Genomic DNA, 15,732 nt, shown 5'->3' with positions numbered 1-15,732 from the left:
GAACATTGGTTTGGCCACTTTTGGAATACTGTGTGTAATTCTGGTCTCCCTGCTACAGGAAAGATGTTGTGAAACTTGACAGGGTTCAGAAAAGATTTACAAGGATGTTGCCAGGGTTGGAGGGGTTGAGCTAAAGGGAGAGGCTGAAAAGGCTGTAGCTTCTTTCCCTGGAATGTCAGAGGCTGAGGGGTGACCTTATAGAGGTTTATAAAATCATGAGGGGCATGGATAGGGTAAACAGACAAGGTCTTTTCCCCAGGGTGGGGTGAGTCAAAAACTAAGGGCATAGGTTTAAGATATGAGGGGAAAGATATAAAAAGGATGTAAAGGGCAACTTTTTCACGCAGAGGGTGGTGCGTGTGTGGAATGAGTTGCCAGAGGAAATGATGGAGACTGGTACAATTAGAACACTTAAAGCCACCTGGATGGAAAGGAAGGTTTAGAGGGATATGGGCCAAATGCTGGCAAATGAGACTAGATTAATTTAGGATATCTGGTCAGCACGGATGAGCTGGACCAAAGGGTCTGTTTCCGTGCTGTACACCTCTATGACTTCATGACCCTGTGACAGTGCAGCACTCTCTCAGTACTGACCCTCTGACAGTACAGCATTCCCTCACCGCTGCACTGGACCATGAACTAAAATGTTGTGCTTAGGTCACTGGCGTCTGATTTAAACAATGACTTTCTGACTCACTTCTATGATTGCTACACACATTGCTTCTTGTCAGAAGGTTAGAAAATATTTCTCACAGTACTAGCAGATCTTATCATTATTTTCAGTCACCTTTTCCCAATCCAGGAGTTGTGGTATCGAACTATATTTTTATGTTCTGTCTTTGCCAAGGACTCAGCTTCACGTTTTGTTTTCCTAATTTGATTAAAAGGAAATTAACATGTAAGAATCATAAAATCATGAGGAAGAAGGCCATTCAGCTCATCAGGTTGATGTCAGATCTCACGTGAACCACCTGGTTTGAGCCCATTCACTATTCTATAAATGGCTATTGGATTCTCTTTGAGAAGAAATAATACACTGTGCTTCTATGTTGGTGTGGCAGAGTATTCCCCATCCTAACTGCATCTACATAAAGACATCTTTCTCAGACCTCTGAGTTCTGTTTTTTGTTGATCCTTAACATGAGATTCTCACTGCTCTCTCACTCAGCAGTGGTAACAATTCCTCATCACTGTACCCATCATCTTAGCAAAGATCTGAGTCAGATTCCAAACTTTCCTTTCGATTCTGAACAATCAGTTCAACTTTTCTTCATCATTGTAATGTTACTGGACATTACTGATACAATTTGAAACTAGCACAAGTAACTATACAGTCAGTGGTTCAAACCTCTGTGTGACAGATCATAATCCATCTGTAGAATGTTAATTCTCCTTTTCAAAGAGAGCAAACTAACCTTGCTTAACCACACACCCCACCACCCTACCCTGGCCAATTCTGACAATATCTTGGTGAGCCTCTTGGAATTGTACAGCACAGGAGGCTACGCAGCCCACTGTGCCTGTGTCAGCTCCTAGAAAGAATTATCCAATTAGCCCCACTGATCCTTCCTATTGGCCCAGCAAATCTTTATCTAATTTCTTCTTGAAACTGGCAAATTGCCTTCCAACAATGTTTCAAGCAGAGAATTCGAAATCTTAACAGCTCTTGACATAAAAAAATTCTCCCCGAGTACCCTCTGGTTCTTGAGTCAATTACCTTAAATCTGTGACCTCAGGTTGCTCATTCTCCTCCTACCAGAGGGAGCAGTTTTTCCTTATTCACTTTATCAAAAGGCTCAATTACATTTCCCAATAAGCTTTTGTGCTGCATGGAGAACAATCCCAGCTTCTCTGGTCTCTCCACATCACTAAAATCCAGTGATCTCCAAATCTTTTCCTGTTGTTTTTACTTCATCCCTATAATGGGCTGCCCCAAACCTCACAAAACATTGTCACTGTCCATAATTAACAATAGAAAGGAGGAGAGGGAACAGATTCACACAGGACACAAGTGAGACAGATAGTGGCAAACACAGACTGAGAGGCTCTGGATTAATGGTGTCTTGGTAACTAACGGGCTAGGAATGCAGGATATCACAGATCACAGAATCCCTACAGTGTGGAAACAGGCCATTCAGCCCAACAAGTCCACACTGCTGCTCTGAAGAGCATCCCACCCAGACCCATTCCCCTACCCTTGCATTTTCCCATGATTAACCCAAACATCCCTGGACACTATGGGTAATTTAGTATGGCCAATCCACCTAACCTGAACATCTTTGGACTGTGGGGGGAATCTGGAAGACCCGGAGGAAACCCATGCAGACACAGGGTAAATATGCAAACTCCACACAGACAGTCACCCGAGGGTGGAATTGAACCCTAGTCCCTGGTGCTGTGAGGCAGCAGTGCTAACCACTGTGCCACCTAAATTTTTGACAACAGATAGCAGTAGCTTCTGGGCTGGGAGAAGATTTACACACTTTCTTTTTCTCCTTTCCCACTGTGTCTCTGTGACTTGTTTTCACTTCAAGTTGCTCGCAAGCAAAAGGTTTCAGTCATCAACAACTTATTAGTCCACGGACCAATCAATGACTTATTTCCAACTAGAACATAGAAGATAGAATAGTACAGCACAATACAGGCCCTTCAGCCCATGATGTTGTGCCGACCTATTATCCTACTAAGATCAATCTACCCTGCATACCCTACATTATACTATCATTCATGTGCCTATCCAAGAGTCACTTAAAAGTCTCTAAAGTATCTGACTCCACTACCACTGCTGGCCGCGCATTCCACATGCCCACCACTCTCTGTGTGAAGAACCTACCTGTGACATCTCCCCTATATCTTCCTCCAATCACCTCAAAATTATGCCTCCTTGTGATAGCCATTTCTGCCCTGGGAAAAAGTCTCTGACTATCCACTCTATCTGTGCCTCTCATCATCTTGTACACCTCTATCAAGTCACCTCTTATCCTTCTTCGCTCCAATGAAAAAAGCCCTAACTCCCTCAACCTTTCCTCATAAGACTTGCCCTCCAGTCCAGGCAGCATCCTGGTAAATCTCCTCTGCATCCTCTCTAAAGCTTCCACATCCTTCCTGTAATGAGGTGACCAGAACTGAACACAATATTCCAAGTGTGGTCTAACCAGAGTTTTACAGAGCTGCAGCATAACCTCGCGGCTCTTAAACTCAATTCCCCTGCCAATGAAAGCCAACACACCATACGCCTTCTCTACAACCCTATCAACTTGGGTAGCAACTTTGAGGGATCTGTGGACGTGGACCCTAAGATCCCTTTGTTCCTACACACAGCTGAGAATCCTGCCATTAACCCTGTATTCTGCATTCAAATTCGACCTTCCAAAATGAATCACTTCACACTTTTCTGGGTTGAATTCCATCTGCCACTTCTTTGCCCAGCTCTGCATCCTGTCAACACCCTGTTGCAACCTACGACAGCCCTCCACCGTCCACAACTCCACCAACCTTCGTGTCATCAGCAAACTTACTAACCCACCCTTCCACTTCCTCATCCAAGTCATTTATAAAGATCACAAAGAGCAGAGGCCCCAGGACAGTTTGGAGACTGGGGGACTAAGGTTAAACTGGAGGACTGAAGGTCTACAGGTGGAAGGTGTCTTGGAAACTAAAGGTAGGCGGGTGAAGGGTATGTGGAGACTGAGGGGCTAATGGGTGTAGGGTGCCTCGTGGACTCGGAGTCTATGGGTAAGGAGCACCTTGGGGACTGAAGGCCTGTGGCTGAGAGTGTCTTGTTGTTTACATTCCACTTCTTTTTATAATCACAAAGAAAGGATGAAGATTAAGAATAGACTCACTCATTCTTCATTAAGACTTCCTTGATGGCATAGTACCGTCCATCAACATTGTTCTTAGCTTTGTAAACATGGCCAAAACCACCACTTCCGATTTCTTCAAACTCTGAAAAGCCATCAATTCTAGGAATGTTCAGTATACCACAGCAATTAACAAGAAACATACAAACATCCACAAACTTTCTCAACGCATGTGTTTCCCCTGTTTTACAACGAGAATTAATATTTATATGATTTATATTTATATGATACCCTTTAAGGTGCTAAACGATACCAGTGAGCTTCACAGAAACATTTAAAAAATCACATGCTTACGTTTCAGCGAGAGGCCACTTTGTTAAAATCAAAACAGGACATAACCTATCAAGAGAGGTTTCAGTCTAGGATCTGACTCATCCACTAATAACATCAGCTGTGATCAGCATCAACAGGGACCTAGCAGCTGAAGTCACAGTCACCAGGGATTCAAATAAGACATGTGGAAGAGGAAAGATTACAGGAGTGCAGAGATTCTACAGGGTTATGGGGGCTGGAGGAGATTGAAGAGATAAGGAGGACCAAGATAATGAATGGATTGGGAGACATGGTTGAGGATTTTAATATCAAGTCTTCGCTAAACCTGGAGCCAGTGTCGTTCAATGAGTACAGGTATGATCAGTATTTAGTGTGAGCTGAGACTCATACAGCACAATGTTGGAATGAGCTCTAGTTTGTGGAGAGTGGAAGATGGGAGGCATCTACCAGAGTATTTGAGTTAGAAAGGATGACAGTGACCTACAGAAGCCATTTCAAAAGTGGATGTTGAATTATTAACATGGCACCACTGGGTTGGAGGTACAGTCGGTCTTTCATTGTTAAGTTTAACATACAGAGAATTGAAGGAAGGGGAACTAATAGAGATTTGCCTCCCAAATCAAACCCTTCTGAGAGCACTGTATTTGCATTTAAATATTGAAGAAAAAACACACAGGCCTACTGTTTGAGTATGGGCCTAAAACTCCCATCATACACTGCTGAGAGGAAGAGTTGTGGGTAATTTACCTCACTACCTCCACAAGATACAAACACATTCTATCCTATCAGGTAGAATAGCACAGTGATTACGTCAAACTTGAGTGTAGGCTCCACTGAGGCACTTTGGGAATTTGAATAGTTTAAAAATAAAATCCAACAATAAAAATTGCTCTCAATAACAGTGACTGTGAAGCTGTTGTGATTGTCGTGAAAAGTTCAATATCGAAGGGGGAAAGAATAATCACTCTCTTTGGCCTGGTCTAAATGTACATCCAATCCTGTATAGAGCAATCCCATCAGGCAGATCAGTTCAAAAACCTGGCTTTGGGACATTTTACAACCACCCAAGGAGGCAAAACAGGGCCTGAGCTTAGCCTTTCACCTGAAAGACGGCACCTCTGACAATGCAGTGCATTCAAGTGTACTGAAGTGCGGCTTCAACCTTCTGAGCTGCCGGTGAGAGCAGCGTACACTGTTTGCCCCCTGTTATGGTGTTCCAACAATGCCCAATGTCACCCAGGGGAGTGACACTTTCAGGGTATTCCGCATTGACCTGAACAAAGTGGCCTTCATGCATTGCAGGGAGTATTGCCCAATCACTGCATTTTAATGTTTGAACTGTCTCTTACTTCACTTCCAGGTCTTGATCTTGTCCATTGTTATTGTTCTTCTGTAAGTTCAAAGGTGAAGAGGTCATTAGCTTTCTGCTTGGTTTGGACATAAGGCAGACTATTCCTAGGAATACATGAGGAACTGAGGGTCATAGCTTTCACAATGATTGAGAGTGTACGCCTGAATTCTTGCTGGAGGTTCCCAAGATCTGAAACTTGTTGCAGGAACGCTCAGAATCGAGATTTAATCTGGGGTAAACTAAGGGCAAGGAAAACAGTTTGAGGGGAAATGTTTGAAAAATATGGAATATTGTAATGGTTTGGAGAAATCACATTGCTTCCATTCTCTGCAGGTGGCAATAAGGCCTTTAAGTGCTCAAAGATTCACCACAGGGCTTGGTGATACACTTGGCTCCAGCTTCTCTCTGCTAGTGTCCACCTCAGTTCAGTTCAATGGTCACGCTCGTGCTCCAGGCAGACAGCACATTGACTTAATGTCTCATCCAGAAAACTGCGCCTCCCACCATTGCAATACGCTTCACTCTGAACTCAGTAGCCCAAGTTCCTGGAGTGGGACTTGAACTCATGACCTTCTGAATCAGTAATAGGAGGGCCCAAAAAAGTACTTTGCCCCCAAGGCATTTTGTGCAGCACACTCACAGATACACTTTAGGTAAGCTCAGCAGCTATTTGTGTGCTGTATCCTCTCACACACAGATTACAAGGTGAGTGATCAGACAATCTTTTTCTGCTGTTGGTGGACAGAGAGAAATTTTGATCAGAACATTGGGAAACTTGATTTCCCATCACATCAACCTGAGGAGGCAGAGAAGGCTTTGGTTTAATGTAGCAGAGACAGTTGTGGGGATGGCCCATATAGAATTAGAACAAGGAATGTTCCAGGTACCCCACAAAGGGACTGGCGTAACTGGGGCCCATATAGGCACCCATGGCCACATCTTTATCTAAAGAAAGTGAGAGGAGTTAAAGGAGAAGCTGTTCCAAATGAGGATGAGCTCGGCCAAGCAGAGGAAAGTGGTGGTGGATGGGAATGGTTCGGGCCTTTTTTTTCCAGGAAGAAGCAGAGATTTCTGTGACCAACCTGATGGGGGATGGAGGTGTTAAGGGATTGCATATCCATAGTGAAGAGAAAGTGGCTGCTGCCTACAAACTGGAAATTCTGAAACTGCTGTAAATCTGACATAAATTATGTCTGAAGAAGGGTACTAGGCTTGAAACTTTAATTCAGCATTGTCTCCACAGATGCTGCCAAACCTGCCCAAGTTTCTCCAACAACTTCCGTTTTGCATTATTTTAATGTCTTATCTGAAAATGGCACCTCCAACAGTGCAGGTGTCTCTCAGCACTGTAATGGAGTGTTCACTTGTATTTTGTGCTTTAGTCTCTGAAGCCATGGTTTAGGAATCACTCAGGTATTCTGATTTGAAGACTTACATGGAATTTAGGAAAAACATTCTCACAAAGAAGGTGCTTAGAATGCAGAATAAATATCATTTGGGATATTAAATCATTGGTCAGACAGTCATTTATATAAAAACCAGGTAAGGATTTTTTAAAAATTCCTTCATGAAATGTGTGAATAGCTGGTAAGGCTAGGATTTGTTCCCATGTTTGATTGCCCTTGACAAGGTGGCCGTGAGCTGCCTTCTTGAACTACTGCGGTTCATTTGGAAAAGGGAAGAAACAGAAGAGGGTACAGGGAAATGCGAATACAGGTACACAGCTCTGTTGAGGAGCCAGAGTAGGCACAATGGACTGAAGGGTCCCCTCTTATGCAGTAATGTCAGTCATCCTATGAAGGAAAACAGCATTTAAACAACAAGTCCTTGAACAATCGATCTTTTGGGAAATGAATAGGGTACCTGAGAAGATGAGGCATCCGTTTTCGTGTCCAAATGAGAAAAGTTTGGTGCTAATGGCCTCACGCTATAAAAAGAAATAATTTTCAATCATTCTGACTTCCCAAATAACCAAACATCCTTCAGCAACACCCAGAAATGATCTCCTAACTCATAAAGGGATGGAATTAAGAAACCTCATTGAATCAAAAAAGATGATATACCAAATTGAAGTGTAATCACTCACCTGTCAAGACGTTAGGTCCCAAAGAATCTTCCAGTGTATGAAATATTTTTGAATGCAGTCATTGTTGTAATGTAGAAAATATAACAGGCAATTTGCTGACAGCAAGCGCGCACAAAATAACAATGGCTTAATAAAAACAGAAAGTGCTGCAGACACTCGGCAGGTCTGGCAGCATCTGTGTAGAGGGATATAGAAGAGTTCTGAAGAAATCATTGGACTTGAAAACTGAAATGGTTTCTCACTCTACAGATGGTGCCAGACCTGCCGAGTTTCTCCAGAACTTTGTCCTTATTAATATATTTTAGATGTTGTTTAAATAATAAATATTCACCGGGAACATCAGGTGCACTTCTTCCAAAAAGTAACTGTGGGGTCCTTTGAGAGGTAGACAGAGATTGGGTTTAACATCTCACCCAAGAAAAGGCATCTCAGACAGTGCAATGCTGTTGCAGTAACTGTGCTGGGGGAAAGCAAGCCAGATAACTTACTCATATCTCTGGGAGTGAGGCTTGAAAATGAGATGTCCTGACTTACAGACAAGAGGCTTGCCTGCTGAGGCACAGCTGCCACCATTAGCTATTGTATAAACGCCTACAGAATACACCAAAATCACAAGCAAAATGTACACTATGCTAATGAACAGTCATACCGTTTTGATCTGGATCCAGTAGTAGTATCCTAGAAAGAAAGAATTAGAATTAATTCTGAATACAGGAGCATATGAAAAACCAGACCGAAGTGACAACTGATAACAAACAGTCAAAGTTTGTTTTACACAGTCATAAATGGCACAGAAGGAGGTCATTCAGCCCCTCAAATTCATGTCAGCCCTCTGTAGAGTAATCCAGTTGCCCCCATTCCCTCTGTCTATCCACTTAGCACTACAGGTTCATTTTCTTCAAGTGCCCATACGATTTATGTTTGAAATCGTTCATTGTCCATTTGGACATGGACTGCTTCAATATCTGAGGAGCTGTGAATGGTGCTATAAATTGTGCAGTCATCAGCAAAAGCACCCACTTCTGACCTTATGATGGAGGGAAGGTCATTGATGAAGAAGATAGTTGGGCCTAGGACACGACCCTGAGGAGTTCCAGGTAAATGTAAAGTGCATCTAGCTTGCATTGCCACAATCCAGGACTGCGTTGTTTAAATTACCAAGCATACTTTATATCAATGGCATAAACAGGAAAACAAACCAGATGGTCAATATGGGGATGAGAAACTGGGTATGCAGTGGGATTGGTGAAGGGGAAAAACAGGTCCTTATTCCCAGCATGGAGCTGGTCATGCCCATTCTGCAGATGGGCTGGGTGCACTTGAGTTGTCCTGAAGTTGTGCCTTAATTTCAAAAGGAAAAACAGGAATTGCATTTCTATAACACCTTTCACAGCCTCAGGATCTCCCAAAGCATTTCACAGCTAAAGAAGCACTTTTACAATGTAGTCACTAAGGTAAAGCAGGAAATGCAGCAGTCAATCTATGCACAAGATCCTACGAACAACAAGTGATTAGTTAATATATTTAATGATGTTGGTTAAGGAATAAATTATGATTTATCCACCAGGTAAAACTCACTTGCTTCTTCAGTTAATGTTGCCATAGCCCCAGAGGACCAGAACAGCGATCTCTATTAGAAAGAGATGACTGGTGCTGAGTGTAACTTGAGGGTCACCACTCTTCAGGTGAGGCTGAGAAGGCAGGACTTTCAAGGTAACTTCAGCTACTGACATCACCCTGGATCAAAAACCAGCTGTCCAGCCAACTGAGCCAACGATCACTTCCACTTGTGTACTGTGTTTAAGTAGAACTGTGCAATCCACCCAACAGGGCAGACAAAGCCTCAGCTCAATACCCAATCTGACAGGTAAGACTACGAAGCAAAATTAGCAGACTAACACAGGCAAGAGATCTAGAATTTTGTCTGAAAAGTGTACTGTACCACTTTAGGAGAATGAGTTGCTGATTTGGAGTCTTCGAAAAAGATGAAGCTGGAACCATCTGACTGTTCAGAATGCCTCCTAAAAGAATCAGAAATATGTGAGGAACATTCACTGGGTCTGAACTTGGGTTATAATTCATTCCCTACCACTACTTAAATATACTACACAGATCACCGGTGAGAAATATTACTAAAGCTATCTCTGAAAGAATGATCAAACATCTTTCTAAACAATGTGCAGGATGAATTTCATTCAATCAATTAAATCAAATAGAGGTGAGTATAACTTATATTTATAAAGCTGCCTTTGACATAGTAAAATGTCCTGAAAGATTTCAAGGAGCATAATCAGATGACATGTGGCTCTGAGTCACATGAGGAAATGTAGGAGTTCTTTGATGAAAGTACAACAATGGATGCTCAAGTGTAGTTGAAGTGCATTGTGCAAAAGTGCAATCAATGTGTGCAGAAGTGCATTGTCTACACAAATGCGTTGCATCCAATAATAGAGTGTATGCAGATGTGCATTGATCCTCTATATATGCACCTTCAAAGCTATTTGATGAAAGCACTGTGAAGCAAACTTATTTGGAAGTAGGAACCATGTGGTATTAAAGAGTGGTGGTATTGTGGCTACATATTTTGCAAAGGGATAGAGGGCTGTTCCTAACAGTAGAGAAGTTTGCCTAGGTCCCTACTGTTGCTATCAGGAACATTGGTGTGAATAACCTGGCCTTAGGTAAAGATAGTACAATTTTGCAGCTTGCCAATGATTAAAAATCCTTGGCAACATTGCAAATAATAAGCTTGAAGGTAGATGACAGCAGAAGGACACAGAAGTGAGTGGGTAAATATATGGTAGATGCAGTACAGCATGGCTAAATGTGAGTATATTGAGTGCAACAGTGATGTGACACTTCAGTGTGAAAATTGGTATTTTTTAAATGGTGATATACTGGGAGTTGTGGGTGTAAAAAGGGATCTGGAAAGTAGGCAGGTAGATACAGCAAACAAATGGCATATTAGCCTTCATTGCAAGAGAATTTGAGTTTGCAAGTAGGGATGTCTTACAAGCAGTTATACAGAGCTTTGGTGAATTCACACCTGGGGTACTGCATGCAGTTTTGGTCTGCTGACCTCAGAAAGGATATACTTGCTGTAATTTGGAATATAGCAGAGCTTCACCAGATTGAGATAACACAGTGTGGAGCTGGAGGAACACAGCAGGCCAGGCAGCATCAGAGGAGCAAGAAAGCTGCCGTTTCGGGTCAGGACCCTTCTTCAGAAATGGGGGAGGGGAAGGGGGCTCTGAAATAAATAGAGGGGGGGCATCAGGCTGGAGATGGTAGCTGGGATGGTGATAGGTAAGTGCAGGTAGGTAGTGGTGGGGGTTGGTCAGTGAGGTGGGAGGAGCGGATAGGTGGAAGAGAAGATGGACAAGTCAAGGAGGCGGGGATGAGAGGGAGGGTTGGTCACATGTTGAGGCCGGGGGTGGGGAGATTTTGAAGCTAGTAAAGTCCACATTGAGACCATTGGGTTATAGGCTCCCAAGGCGGAATATGAGGTGCTGCTCCTCCAGTTTCCAGGTGGTGTTGTTGTGACACTGGAGGAGCCTAGGGAGTGGGAGGGGGAGTTGAAGTGGTTCGCGACTGGGAGGTGTTGTCGTCTGTCGCGAACCGAGCGCAGGTGCCCTACAAGGTGGTGGGGCCAGTGGGGAGTGTGGAGCGGACGAGGGAGTCACGGAGAGAGCGGTCACTATGGAAGGCAGATAGGGGTGGGGAGGGAAATATATCCTTAGTAGTGGGGTCAGATTGCAGGGGGCAGAAGTGGTGGAGAATGATGCGTTGAATCCGGAGGTTAATGGGGTGATACGTGAGGACAAGGAGGATTCTGTTTTTGTTTTTATTGTGGGCCACTCCACACTCCCCACTAGCCCCACCACCCCCGGCACCTTTCCCTGCAACCGCAGGAAGTGCTACACCTGCCTGTACACCTCCCCCGCTCACCCCCATCCCAGGCCCCAAAAAAACCTTCCACATCAAACAGATGTTCACCTGCACATCCGCAACGCAGCCCACTTGATTGGCATCCCCTCCACCACGTTTCAACATTCATGCTCTCCCATGACTGACACTCAGTGGCAGCAATTTGTAATATCTATAAGATGCACTGCAGCAACTCATTAAAACTCCTCTGGCAGTATCTTCTAATCACACAACCACTACCATCTAGAACGACAAGGATGGCAGACATATGGGGATAGCAGGAACTGCAAATGCTGGAGTCAGAGTCAATACAGTGGTGCAGGTGGAGAAACACAGTAGGAGAGACGACGTTTTGGGCCTAAACCCTTCATCAGGACTGGCCTGTCCTGATGAAGGGTCTAAGCCCAAAAAGTCGACTCTCCTGCTCCTCTAATGCTGCCTTAGCTGCTGTGTTCGTCCAGCTCAGCAGATATATAGGAATGCCACGTGCAAGTTCCCCCTCTAAGACATTTGCCATCCTGACTTGGAATTATATCACCATTCCTTCAGTGTCACTGGGTCAAAATCCCAGAATTCCCTCGCTAACAGCATTTAGGTGCATCTATATCACGCTGTATACAGTTGTTTCAGAAAGTAGCTGACTACTATTCTCTCCAGGTAACTAGGGGCAGGCAATAAATGCCAACCTTTCCTACACTGCCCAAATCCCATGAATGAAGGAAAGAAAGTACAGCGCCATTGAACTCAACGGCTGCCCTCTTGAGACTGCAGGTAGTGTTGAGGAAATCTGACACAAATGTTCAAAATCTTGAAGGGCTTAAATAGCGAAATTGAAAGAAAAGCCTTTCCAATGGCTGAACAGTTGAGAAGCAGAGGCCATGGATTTAAGGTGGTTTGCAAAAGCTCCACAGAAGGAGAAACATTTATTCACAATAAACGGTTGGATTTTCAGATGCGCTGTATTTGTGTAGTAGAGGCAGATTGAATTGTAGCTTTAAAAAGTGAATTCAGAAAAGAAACAAAGCCGGGAGTGTGGGGTCTAACTAGATTTCTTTTTCCAAGAGCCAGTGCAGGCTCAATGGACAGAATGGCCTTGTACTGTCCGTCACTTTCCTCTGATGGTTATGCGAGGATCTGGGCTCAGTGGCTCATCCCAGAGTCAAACCAAAAGTTAATGTCACCAATAGTCTGCATCCATGAAGACAATGACCAGAAAGGGAGATGGAATCATTGGCTAGAAGAGTAGCGTTTGAAGTGGGGGAGTGAAGACATGGCTCTGTCTTCCCAATATTTGGCAACGTTTCCAATCATTCAGTAGCAGATGCTAGACAGTAAGGATAACCAACCAGAGGCAGGGTAACTGGTAATTCTCTGCTGTGCTGGAGAATCAAAAGAAATAACTCATATAAGGGAATTATTCATTACAATACATCACAAAATTAAAAGCAGGACAATTTAAATAAAAAACTTTGTGCTTTCATTAAATTGTACCAAAAGCAGTGACCAAAGCAGAAACCTAAAGGGTTAAGTTACAGAGTCATAGAAATGTACAGCACGGAAACAGACCCTTCGGTCCAACTCGTCCATGCCAACCAGATATCCTAAATAACTGTAGTCCTATTTGCCAGCATTTGGCCTAAATACCTCTAAACCCTTCCTAATCACGTACCCATGCAGATGCCTTATAAATGTTCTAATTGTACCAGCCTCCATCACTTCCTCTAGCAGCTCATTCCATACACATACCACGCTCTGCATAAAAGAGTTGGCCCTTAGGTCCCTTTTAAATCTTTCCCCTCTCACTTTAAACCTATGCCCTCTAATTTTGGACTCACCCACCTTGTCTATTTACCCTATCCATGTCCCTCATGATTTTGTCAACCTCTATAAGATCACCCCTCAGCCTCTGATGCTCCAGAGAAAATAGCACTAGCCTATTCAGCCTCTCCCTATAGCTAAAACCCTCCAACCCTCGTAACATACTTGTAAATCTTTTCTGAGCCCTTTCAAGTTTCACAACATCCTTCCTATATCAGGGAGACCAGAATTGGGTGCAGTATTCCAAAAGTGGCTGAACCAATGTCCTGTACAGTTGCAACACGACCTCCCAACTCCTATACTCAAGCAGTGACCAATAAAGACAAGCATACCAAATGCCTTCTTCCTTATCCTATCTACCTGCGACTCCACCTTCAAGGAACTATGAGCCTGCACTCCAAGGTCTCTTTGTTCAGCAACACTCCCCAGGACCTTATCGTTAAGTGTATAAGTCCTGCTCTGATTTGCCTTTCCAAAATGCAGCACCTCACATTTATCTAAATTAAACTCCATCTGCTACTCCTTGGCCCATTGGCCCATCTGATCAAGATCATGTTGTACTTTGAGGTAGCCTTCTTCACTGTTCACTACACCTTCAATTTTGGTGTCATCTACAAGCTTACTAACCATACCTCCCTATGTTCACATCCAAATCATTTATATAAATGACGAAAAGCAGTGGACCCAGCACTGATCCTTGTGGCACACTCCTGGTCACAGGCCTCCAGTCTGAAAAGCAACCTTCCACCACCACCCTCTGTCCTCTACCTTCAAGTCAGTTCTGTATCCAGATAGCTAGTTCTTCCTGTATTCCGTGTAATCTAACCTTGCTAACCAGTCTACCATGAGGCACCTTGTTGAACACCTTAATGAGGTCCAAATAGATCACGTCAATTGCTCTGCCCTCATCAGTCCTCTTCATTACTTCTTCAAAACTCAATTAGTGAGACACTATTTCCCACGCATAAAGCCATGTTGACTGTCCCTAATCAGCCCTTGCCTTTCCAAATACATGTAAATCCTGTCCCTCAGGATTTCCTCCAACAACATGCCCACCACTGATGTCAGGCTCACCAGTCTATAGTTCCCTGGCTCTTCCTGACCACCTTTCTTAAATAATGGCACCATGTTGGCCAACCTCCAGTCTTCTAGCACCTCACCTTGGCTATCAATGATACAAATATCTCAGCAGTGGGCCCAGCAATCACTTTCCTCACTTCCCATAGAGTTCTAGGGTACACCTGATCAGGTCCCAGGGATTTATCCACCTTCATGCATTTTAAGCCATCAGCACCTCCTTCTCTGTAATATGGACATTTTTCAAAATGTTGCTAGTTATTTCCCCACTTTCAATACGTTCCATATCCTTCTCACGGTAAACACTGATGCTGTTTAGAACAGATTTTGCATGTCTTTCAGAATTCCATTTCCTGCCCGGATTATAGCATAGTTACCTGGGATATCTGTCACAAACTTACTTCAGTGAAAGTTCGTCTTGTGAAATACTGTTTGATTCATCCTGTGCCGATCAGAGCCAAGACCAGTTCAGGAACAGAATTGAGGGAATAAAGAAAACATTAAGTTAGAGTTTGAGGAAACAAACCCAAATTGATGTCATAAATTGAATTACTTTATTCTAAAATTTGCATTCTGAATAAGAACCTTCCCACTGTTAAAAACAAGCTAACAATTGACACTGGGGTATTTATCCAGTTCAGACTGTTTTAGCAAATATACCGTTGGGCGTATTGGGTTTTTCTTTCCAATGCAATCACATAAGCCCTGGAAAGCTGTTTTATCAATTGCATTCTTTTAGTTAATGCTGTGAGTATCCTAGTATCTACTGTCTTTAGCTTACAAGATGAGATTTAACTGTGAGATAATAGCTATAAACATGGCAACATAGATTTCTGAAATTCTCCCTTTTACCACATTACATCAACTTTGTAGCCATTCAGCCCAACAAGTCCACATTAGTTCACCATCTCAACCCTATGCATCTCACTATCAGCACATCCAACTAATCCTTTCTTCTTCATGTTCTCAACCAGCTTGCCCTTAAATGCTTTCGTTTTTTGGGTAGTGAGTTCCCTATTCTCAACACTCTCTCAACACAGAGGGTTCTCTTGAATTTCACTGAATCCTGGAAACCTACAGCGCAAAAGCCATTCACTCATCATGCCTGTGCTAGCTCTTTGAAAGAGTGGTCATGGTTAGGGCCATTTGTATTTAGATCCACCACCATGCAAAATCCTTGTCAAGTACCCATTCAACACTCTTCTAAAATTATTTCACAAATTAATTTCCATCTTTTTTTCAGCCAGACTGTTCTGGATCCCAACAAGTCTCTCTGTGAAAACATTTATCCTCATCTACCTTCTGGATCTTTTACCAATGATTTGGAATCTCTGACC

At 43.3% G+C, this 15,732-nt stretch overlaps 1 protein-coding gene across 2 annotated transcripts in view; it reads right to left on the bottom strand.

Annotated features, from left to right (window-relative positions):
• eif2ak2 (eukaryotic translation initiation factor 2-alpha kinase 2) overlaps positions 1–15,732 on the bottom strand; it is a 58,968-nt gene that overhangs the window by 17,623 nt on the left and 25,613 nt on the right. For both annotated transcript variants that reach the window (XM_048596581.1, XM_048596582.1), the window contains exons 10-16: positions 14,797–14,837; positions 9,516–9,594; positions 8,223–8,251; positions 7,351–7,414; positions 5,486–5,526; positions 3,846–3,965; positions 788–871 (exon numbers count right to left, since the gene is read on the bottom strand). In XM_048596581.1, coding sequence (XP_048452538.1) covers positions 788–871; positions 3,846–3,965; positions 5,486–5,526; positions 7,351–7,414; positions 8,223–8,251; positions 9,516–9,594; positions 14,797–14,837 — 458 coding nt within the window. The remainder of the gene's footprint in view (positions 1–787; positions 872–3,845; positions 3,966–5,485; positions 5,527–7,350; positions 7,415–8,222; positions 8,252–9,515; positions 9,595–14,796; positions 14,838–15,732) is intronic.

Source organism: Rhincodon typus, chromosome 5, assembly GCF_021869965.1.
Source record: "Rhincodon typus isolate 14 chromosome 5, sRhiTyp1.1, whole genome shotgun sequence".
NCBI classification, from domain to species: Eukaryota; Metazoa; Chordata; class Chondrichthyes; order Orectolobiformes; family Rhincodontidae; genus Rhincodon; species Rhincodon typus.
Note: the sequence above shows the minus strand (reverse complement) of the source record. Positions and strands in the feature narration are given on the sequence as shown.